Source organism: Falco biarmicus, chromosome 1 (genome assembly GCF_023638135.1).
Source record: "Falco biarmicus isolate bFalBia1 chromosome 1, bFalBia1.pri, whole genome shotgun sequence".
Lineage (NCBI taxonomy): Eukaryota > Metazoa > Chordata > Aves > Falconiformes > Falconidae > Falco > Falco biarmicus.
The window spans coordinates 21,484,684-21,494,572 of NC_079288.1; the positions used below are offsets into that span (position 1 = coordinate 21,484,684).

The 9,889-nt window shown below is 44.5% G+C and overlaps 1 protein-coding gene across 1 annotated transcript; it reads left to right on the forward strand.

Moving 5' to 3' along the window:
* Position 1: 1 nt before the first annotated feature.
* Positions 2–9,024, forward strand: MDH2 (malate dehydrogenase 2). Its single transcript, XM_056349926.1, has 9 exons — positions 2–141; positions 1,765–1,933; positions 2,710–2,793; positions 3,766–3,875; positions 4,394–4,519; positions 5,188–5,265; positions 7,021–7,120; positions 7,547–7,698; positions 8,714–9,024. Exons 1-9 carry the CDS (start codon positions 79–81, stop codon positions 8,843–8,845), a joined length of 1,014 nt encoding a protein of 337 aa, XP_056205901.1. The 5' UTR covers positions 2–78; the 3' UTR covers positions 8,846–9,024.
* The last annotated feature ends 865 nt before the right edge of the window (positions 9,025–9,889 follow it).

Below are 9,889 nucleotides of genomic sequence, written 5' to 3' on the forward strand. Positions count from 1 at the left end.
AGTCTCGCGAGAGCGGCGGGCGGTCCCGCGCAAGCGCCGCGCCGTGGAGGTCGTTGGAGTCACCGGAGCTGCCGCGCCATGCTGTCCCGCCTCGCCCGTCCCGCCGCGGCCCTCCGCCGGGGCCTCGCCACCACCGCCCAGGTACACCCCGCCGGCGCAGGGCCCGCACCCCCTCGGGGCCGGGGTCGAGCCCAGGCCCTCCGCTGTGAGGGGGCGGCCTCGGCCCCGCGGCGTGCGGCGGGGAGCTGTGAGGGGGGGGGGGCCCAGCTGTGAGGGGGGGGGCCAGCTGTGAGGGGGGGCCCAGGCGCCGTGGTGGCCGGTGCGGGTTTCAGCCTTCCTCCTGCCTTCCTCCAGACCAGGCCTGACCTGGCTGGCCAGGTTTGTTGGTCCTAGACAAATCTGGCTTTCTGGTGGTATGTAATAGGTGATGCGCAAATTTGTTGCTCCTTTCCTCTGACAAAAATGTATCCCTGCTTTCAAAATACATTAAGAATTCAATCTGGCACCTGGGGGTTTAACGCTAATCCTTAATATGCTGAAATCCATTGCGTGTGATTCTTGATACCAGGAGAGGACTGCTGCTGTGTGGTATGTAGAGACCAGCCTCTCTTCTAACCTAAACAGCACCCAGTGGCATATGAGAGAACAGTTATATCTACAAAGGTATGCTCTACAAGACAGGCTTCTGTAATTATTTTGATAGGCATTGTATTTATTAGCAGTGAGGTTTTGACCTCATGATATCAGACTCAGTCATAAATACAGGGCATAGCAGTGATTTGAATGGTAGACTTCGCGTCCCCTTGGAGAATTTTATGCTAAATTACGTTTCTTGCAATAGCAAGAAAACTGAGCTGAGGTTAGGCTGATCTAGCTCCTGGGTAGATTATTTGTTGTCATAGCATAATAATTAAGCTGTTCATGTGGGGACTTGGGGCTATTATGGCTTTATCTGGTAAGACAGTGTGATAGAGAATGCCCTCATCAGCAGTAATTGTATTGCCTCATTACATCTCTGCAGTAGCCTCTGGTTCTCCATCACTTTGGCAAAACATTGCATTTTAAGATTGTTCTGGACTCTGAGATTAGCTTTCCTCTCACCTAGTGACACTTGCCTAAACAGGAGCACGGGCATTTTCAAGAGAAATAGCTTAATTCCACTGAGCATGTTAAATTGGTTCACCAGGGCAACAGAGTTGATTTTGCTTGCTTCTCAGCCCCTTTTGATCAAAGCTGGAAATTACAGTCACTTAATGTTCTCAGGCCTCAGTCTGGAGTCAGCTGCAGGCACTATTTTGAATTTATTTCAGGCATACGCATTTTCTTCACATACGTACAATGGCTATTATGTTTATTGTAGTCCATTAAATGTATTGATTTCAAATGGGAAGGCATGTTTTTTGATACTGGCAATGAAAACTAAAAAAAATGCAAACCGGATTTTGCTTTAGCTCAGACCTAGGTCCCCAGGGTAGCAGGTATTAGTGTCCTGCAGACATTTCTATTTGAGCTTCAGATCACAAAATAACATTTTCCTCTAACTTACAATACAGTAATAAACCTGAAGGATCTTTGGGAGGCTGTTGTGATGATCGCTTTCTGTGGGCTTAGGCAATCAAGTTTGCATAGTGCTTGATAAAAAAATTGAGAAATAGAGCTAAAAGTAAAGAAAGTGTGGTGAAATTCCCAAGGTCACTGCTGCACTAACTACCAGCACATCTCTATAACGTGTCTTTTCTTCTTCTTTTTCCTTTTTTCCCTCAGAACAATGCCAAGGTAGCAGTGCTGGGGGCCTCGGGAGGCATTGGCCAGCCTCTCTCCCTTCTCCTGAAGAACAGCCCACTGGTGAGCAGGCTCAGCCTTTATGATATCGCTCACACTCCAGGCGTTGCAGCTGACCTCAGCCACATTGAGACAAGAGCAAATGTTAAAGGTACTGTGAGCTGCTGGAAATTGTGTTCTGAAGGGATCCTCTTGGGTGTCTCTGGCACCTGGCGATGCTCATTGCTTGTGAAAGGGAATCTTTACATCATCCTGAAGCCTAGTATCAGTTTTAAGTAGCTTTTTGTCAAGTGATGTATGACTAATTAAGATTGATCTGATTAGATTGATATGTATGGAGATGAAAATGGTCTGTGGTTGCACTGTTGAAGGGGATTTCCTAATAACTGGCAGGAAGTGTTCAGTAGAACAGTCTTGGAAAAAAGCCTGAGCATTGACTTTGAAAGTTTGACTACAAATAGACTTAACACTGTCTGGGTGTCTACCTGAATTCTGTGTGCTGCTTTTTTAAAGGGACAGCTGTCAAGTTTTGATCAAATCAAAACTTAAATCTGCTGAACTTTGTTTTATCTGAAGATCACCAAGAGGCTGCGTTTTACCTGAATTTGCCTATCTGCAGTTCTTTGGGGGTACTGACTGTAGTGCCAATCTAGGGTTTTTGGAGAGTCAATCCACATAGCAGGAGAAACTGTTGGGTTTTGAAACAGGTGAATGTGAGACTCTCACCATTCTTGTTCTGTAGGTTTTGAAACAAGGATAAAATATAAAATAGGATCCATCCATAAGGTATTTCTTTGCTTTTCTGCATAAGTCTGAGTCGAAAGCTAAATGACAAAAGGAATTGGTGCCTATGGGTGTAATTTTGTAGTTTGAAGTGTCAAATACGTAACTGGCAAAAACATGTTTTCTGTGTGTCTTCTATTTCAGGCTTCCTGGGACCTGAGCAGTTGCCAGAATGTCTCAAGGGCTGTAATGTTGTAGTTATTCCTGCAGGAGTCCCTAGAAAACCAGGTGTGTTCTTTTTGTTAAAAAGCCCCACAGCTTCATTGAAACGTGTCTGTGCAGTACCGTTACTCAAATGGAGCTGTATCTGGTGCTTCGTGGTATTGTTGGCTTGGGATGTTAATGACACTGACCTAGAGCTTGTTGTAGTATCAGGCAACTCATTCAGCCTCTTAGATTGTCACTTGTAAAATGGGAAGAACTGATTTCTGGAGGAGGCCCAGTGTAGGGGTGAGGTGCAAAGACTTTTCATGCAGGTGATCCTGACTCTCCCTTAGTGTTCCTTGCCCAGAGCAATGCTCTAGTAAAAAAAGCAAAATAGTTCTTTGTTTCATTTCTCAGCAGAATAGAATTAATCCATTTGTTTTGCATTAATTGTATGATAACTTCTCAGGGTGTCTTTGAATGAATGCTGTTAAGCCTTCCTAGAATGTCTGTGACGTGCTCCATTTCTACTCTGCTTTTCAGTATTCTGTTAGCAATGTAAAAAATTCTAGACTTCAATACTTAGCTCTTCCTAATTCTTAATTTTTCATGGTTAAAGTAGTTGCTGCATCAGAAATGAGGTGGCACTATACACAACTAGCAGTAGTTTACACAGCAGTTGGTGTTCAGACTGTAGCTGTGGAGAATATTTCAGAGGGGGAAGAGAATTCGTCTTAGGAACAATTATGCTGCTCCGAGCACCACTGGTATACTGGTGTGGGTCCCTATGGTCAGGCTGCCTAGGTAAAAAACGTTCTGACAGCTGATAGCTGGGCTGGTTGCTCCTGGAAAGGGCAGATCTATCTAGAAGGGCAATAATAATTTGTTAGTGAAAGGAGTTAATTTAGTACTGCAACTGGAGTGTTTTCTCTTGATACATGAAACCAGAAGCTGATGTGTATCTGTCCAGAGCAGAATATTGGTTTTGGTTGGGTTGCTTGCCCATTAACGAGTATACTCTGGGTAACTTAAAATATTTTACTTGATGTGGTTTAGGTATGACCCGTGATGACCTGTTCAACACCAATGCTAGCATTGTTGCTACTTTGACAACGGCCTGTGCAAAGCACTGTCCGGAAGCCATGATCTGTATTATTTCTAACCCGGTAAGCATTTTCTGGAGACCTTGAAAATGTAGAGGGGAAAAACCAACATCAATGCTGAGAATACCAGAGTAAACTCAGTTCCTGTTAGTTTTGACCAGTATCTTTAAGATCTGCAGTGTATTCGCAGAAATGAACTGTAAGCCTGGTTCTACTAATCCATTTTTCTTGGCTATATTTAAGTCAGAAAACTTGGATGTAAGTGCTTAATATCACACACCTCTGTGACTATGGTTATAATACATGCTGGTGTGTTAGCTGGAATAGAAATCACTAAGGGAGGAGGAACCTTTGTAACTTGAATCAACAAATTTATTATCTTAATGGTTATTTAAAATGTGTGGGTTTTATTCCAGCCTGACTGTAAATTGCTCTTCAGTTTAGGAATTAAAGTAATTGGCTGCAGTTGACTTGAAGCTGGAAATAAATATACTTTGTGTTGTTTACTGGCCTGTTCAGTTCATGCATTGGCTTCATTATTATACCGATTTTAATGAATGCTTGCCTGTTCTTGCTTATAGGTAAATTCAACCATCCCAATAACTTCAGAAGTCTTCAAGAAGCATGGTGTGTATAATCCAAACAGAATCTTTGGTGTTACAACGCTGGACATTGTCAGAGCAAATACTTTTGTGGCTGAACTAAAGGTAGGTCATAGTAACAGATGCTGGGGGAGGAATACTGCCTGCTTCAGTCATCAGATCTGTCAAAAATGCTTTTAAAATCGCTGCAGAGCGCCAAAGGAGCTCAGGTTTCTGTGGAGCTACAGGCGAAGGCAACGATTCCCTGTTTCCATTCTCTAGAGGAGCCTGGGGATAGGGTTTCTTGCAAAATGTGGTTCAAGAGACTCTGACCTTTCCTTTTCACAGCTGTCCCCTGTGAGCAAGCTACATGTTTGCCTTAGTTCTGTTGGCACTTTCAACCCTGCTGGTGCAAGCAGAGGGTTGAATTGTAGTATGTATTTGCAAGTCAAACTGTCTGTGCTGCATATTACAGGATGTTCTGCAATGTATCAGGAAGTGTAACAGGCCACTGCTTGTAGTAGCCCTGGTGGATTTTGTCCTTGTGCTGTTATTTATCTGAACTTGCATTAATAATACCTTGTGACTGGCTAAAGTTATCAGAGTAACCTGGCGTTTAACTGTTTAGATCTGGCTTTGTCCCTGGAGTATAGCTGTCTCTGAAACTCCTGCTCTGTGGAGCACTGGGTTATAGATTTGGCCAGATACCCAGGGCAGGAAATGAAGCGTGTTGTTTTTAAATGTTTTTCTTGTCCATGTGCTTCAGAAGCTGGAAAGTTTCATGTTTCTCTTAGGGCTTAGATCCAGCTCGAGTAAGTGTTCCGGTTGTTGGTGGCCATGCTGGGAAGACTATCATCCCTCTGATCTCTCAGGTAAGTCATAGTTACTGCTGTCTGTGGCCATAACACTCAACAGTGCCTTAGAGTTGACGTAGAATGCCTTTATGATGGTGTGTAATGTGCTAAGATACAGCAGAGACAGTCTCCCCTGCTCTTGTGGCTGCTTTCATCCTGAGATGAGGTACAGAGTACTGGAAGGCAATGAGCTAAATCTGAACTCCTCTGGGTGATTTAAATAGTTCCAGCCTTTCTCCTCTAAAGGAGTTTGGGATCGGAACTTTGTAGTGTGGTGTGGGTTTTCAGATGTCTTGAACACTGTGTTTTTGGGTTTGTTTGTGGTTTGTTTTTTTTTTTTTTTCTATGGCAGGTATTTCATGATATGAATACCTTGCTTCAACAGGAAATTGGATTTGATTTTTGCTGTGGTGGACTAGAAACACCACTTCAACATGCAGCATTGAAATGAAGAGGCATAACTCAAGCTGTGTGGGGCGGCCTGCTTCAGTAATGGCTGGTAGTCAGGGAGAGGCTCCCTTCATGCGGCTAAGCCAGAATGAAATGCACTTCTAAAGCAGGCTGCAGCTTCCCCCTGTGCTCGGCACTGGTGAGGCCACACCTTGAATACTATGTTTGGTTTTGGGCCCCTCGCTACAAGAAAAACATTGAGGTGCTGGAGCGTGTCCAGAGATGGGCAACCGAGCTGGTGAAGGGTCTGGAGCACCAGTCTTTGAGGAGCGGCTGGGGAAACTGGGGATGTTTAGCCTGGAGAAAAGGAGGCCCAGGGGGACCATATCACCCTCTACAACTACTTGAAAGGAGGTTGCAGACAGGTGGGGTCGGTCCCTTCTCCCAGATAACAAGAGATGGGACAAGAGGAAATGGCCTCAAGTTGTGCCAGGGGAAATTTAGGTTGGATATTAGGAAAAATTTCTTCACTGAAAGGGTGGCCAAGCATTGGAACAGGCTGCCTAGGGACGTGGTGGAATCGCTGTCCCTGGAGGCATTTAAAAAACATGTAGAAGCGGAGCTTAGCGACATGGTTTGGTGATAGACTTGGCAGTCCTGGGTTAACGGTTGGACTTGATGATCTTAAAGGTCTTTTCCAACCTCAGTGATTCTATGACTCATGAGGGAGATGGCTAAGATACGGCCGAGGAGAGATCTGCGAGAAAGGAGGGGGAGAAGGCTTTCCTTTAAGTGGGGAGTAAAGTGTCCTTCTCTGAAGGTCTTAGGGAATAAGAGCAAGGACTTTGGAGCAGCTGAATGCTGAGAAGGTGCTTTTGTTAAGCAGTCGGTCAGGACACACATAGCTGTGCTTAATGTATGTGTGTAGCTGTAGCTGAAGGTTCCGTAACTTCCTAAATACTGCTGGCAGACTGGGTCCTTCATAATACTCTCCACTTCCATAATGCCACAGTGACCCAGATATTTATAAGGTGGCTCTTTGAAATGCCTAAGGCCTGTTATGTGCTTGGAGGGCATCCGTCTAGTGCAGAAGACTACACAGTAGCGTGTAACCATGGCAAGCCCTGGTTTTGCTATCAAGCCGCAGTTTGTCCTTGGCCAAGCCAGGCCTAGCTATGCTCCTGTTAAAGTCCACGCAGTAGCCAGCAGCCTTGGTGGATGTTTGCAGCTGGTCAGTGTCACAATCTGTGAGCTGGGGTTAACTGATTTTCCCAGTTGAGAGCTGTAACAACTGTAATGGCTCACAAAGCGTCGTCTGGGTAGCTTTATGCTAAATCTGGAGAGGTCCTGGTATTTGATAGTAACTTCTTTTTTCTAATCTAGTGCACACCAAAAGTGGACTTTCCTCAGGATCAACTGGAGAAGCTTACAGGGAGAATTCAGGAGGCTGGCACTGAAGTTGTTAAAGCTAAAGCAGGAGCAGGTTGGTTCTTGACTGCAGTTTGGCTGGCTGAATGGGTGCAGTCCTCTTCAGTTTAATCTTACTTAAACTGCAGTGCAGAATTACGAACTGCTGATTACAAATCTAGCTGCTTTGCCATGCCAGCAGCTGCCTGAACTGTGATACCAGAAGCAGCTCAGTATGTAGGTAAGACTAAACGTTAACTGATCCCATGCCATGTCTGGCTTTAAAAAGAATCCTTTTCTGTCAAATTAAGCTGTTTCTTCCTATAAATGGTCAACCAAATAGCATGTATCTGGCCAGAAGCTGCTGCTTTATCCGACTGGCTGTGAGCTTGAAGTCAATGACACTGCAGCTCTGTAAACGTATCAGTATGGAAGCCTTTGATGCTAAAGTATGTACCAAATTTCAACGTGATCTGTTCTAAAAGTGATGTAACTTTTACAGGATCTGCCACCTTGTCTATGGCCTATGCTGGTGCTCGATTTGTGTTCTCTCTGGTGGATGCGATGAATGGAAAGGAAGGGGTTATTGAATGTGCCTTTGTTCGATCGGAAGAGACCGAGAGCCCGTACTTCTCTACACCTCTGCTACTGGGAGTATGTACTTTAAATGATGGGGCTTATAAACAGCAGCTACTGATTTAGTTTTGTGGTTTGTACTCGGTGATTTCAATTTAGTCTGATGCTAGGAATCACTGAAGGTAACAGCTGAGCGTACCTCTTAGACTTCTTGAATGTTTTTGGGTATGGTACTTCAGCATATACCTCATGCTTGACAGGGATGCTGCTGCTTTTATCTGCTCTTAGCCTGTGGGTCACTGAGTAACCAGAGATTCAGGCTTGGCTTAAGAGATCACGCTTGCCTCAAGTCGGTGCCTGTTTATGAAGGGCTTTCATATGATTAACCAGAGTCGGCAATCCTGTCCCCTCGGCTTGATCTGCTGCAAGTAAATCCCTCAGAAATTGAGGCACATCGGGAACTGTAGCATGGATTAGGATTAATAGATTGCTTTCAAGACCTCTATTGAACTTTGAAAGAAGTGTTCCTTTTGTCACCCTTCCCCTGCAGGTGGAGTGAAAAACAAGGATGCTGCAGCCCTGTTGTAGCTGCTGGGGTGCGAAGGGTGGTGTATGCTGTCTGAGGTGCTGGTTGGTGAGGGAATGGAAGGAGAGGGGGTATGAAGGGGGAGCAGTTTAGATGTAGGCACGAGGTCTTGAAAACCTAGGAGTGCAATCTGAAGCAGTTTCAGATTGCAAGCCAAGGGTTTACGCCGGGGGAGAGATTCTCTTGCCAAATGGTGGGTTTGAAGATAGGGAGAGGCATGAAGAAGCAGTTGATATCAATCTCCTCTTGAAGGAGCCGATGGGCTAGCTTCGGGTTTCACACTTGTGAACAGTGAATGAGAAGTTTGTGAAGGCTGTAGAAGTTGCTGCAGGTAATAATGAGGCTCTTTAGCCTTGCTGGGAAGCACAGCGCAGGGTTAGCAGGCTAGAGATGACAGAGGTGCCAGGCAGGGTCTCCATCTCAGCTGGATAATACTTAATCAGAGCTGTTAAGTTACTCTCCAGGTCGTTCAATGAATGGTTAATCCTTAAATCCTCTTTCCCTCAGAAAAATGGAATTGAGAAGAACCTAGGTATTGGCAAGATCTCCCCCTTTGAAGAGAAGATGGTTGCTGAGGCCATGTCTGAGCTGAAGGCTTCTATTAAGAAAGGAGAGGAATTTGCGAAGAACTTCAAGTGAAGAGTTGATGACTGAGAGGAATTAACAACTTCCTTAATTTATTAAGGCATCATGTCACTTTATGACTTCTGATTCAGAGCTCATGCTTTGATTGAAGTCTGTCTGTACTAGCTTAATGATTGTTGCCAGCGCAGAGTCTAATCATTAATAAAATGACCTCATTTTTTCAGTGTACCATCTGGAATTGTCCTGATGTGCTTGTCTTTTGAAGGTAGATGCCGTAGGTCTCTGAACGGTTGTCTGTTTCTGTAGGGCTGAAAGCGCCTCTTAAAAGTGGGCGAACCGATTACTCTCAGCTCTGCTGCTGTTTGGGTCTTGGCTTGGGCTACTTGTTCGGTGCAGCAGCTGGGAAACCAGCCATGATCAAATTAGATCAAGATGAAGTGATCCAAGAGGGGTTTTTGCAGGAGGTGGTGTTACCTTGTGTTGCATTTAATCTCTTACGTAATCTCTTTTCAAAAGAGTTAGTACAAGAGCGCAGTGGTTGAAACATCAGTCCTGCTCTAAAGAAGATAATTAAAATGCAGAGAGTGACTTCTTTCTAGTTAGGAACAAAAGCCTTGATTTAGCATCTACATAAATTTCTTTTACATTCATCCTCTTGTGAATATAAAAATAAATGTCTGCGAGAAAATGGTGATGTGACGAGTTCTGTTGCTGACTTCTTTGAAGGTAAGCTTTAATGAAGGAAGCTATTAATTCACTCTTCCTCCGTGCTCTGTGCGCTTCTTGCACTATCGCTTTGAATTTCTGTAATCCATGTGGGTTGAATTCTTAAGCTGAGCAGATTTTATTTTGATTAGATGAAGGAAATGCCAAAGCCCAGCACCTCCGGAGGATCTGCGGGGAGTGTTGGGTTGAGCAAGAGAACCCGGTGTAGAAGCTTCTCATAAGGAAGGTACCTAAAGATCGTAGGTGCTGTTTGTCACTGTGTTTTTTCTTCCTCCTGCTTCTTGTATTTGAACTCTCTTCTATGTGAACTTTAAACATATTTTTTTTCATCGTTTATTTTTTTAGTTCATCATTCTGAACCAGGTTGCATAG

What these genes read in the sequence shown, in the direction of transcription:
- MDH2 (XM_056349926.1), top strand. Translation starts at nt 79, where the DNA reads ATGCTGTCCCGCCTCGCCCGTCCCGCCGCGGCCCTCCGCCGGGGCCTC. An exon ending in CTTTTGTGGCTGAACTAAAG is followed by an intron (nt 4,520 to 5,187) that starts GTAGGTCATAGT and finishes TGTTTCTCTTAG; the next exon opens with GGCTTAGATCCAGCTCGAGT. An exon ending in TAAAGCTAAAGCAGGAGCAG is followed by an intron (nt 7,121 to 7,546) that starts GTTGGTTCTTGA and finishes TAACTTTTACAG; the next exon opens with GATCTGCCACCTTGTCTATG.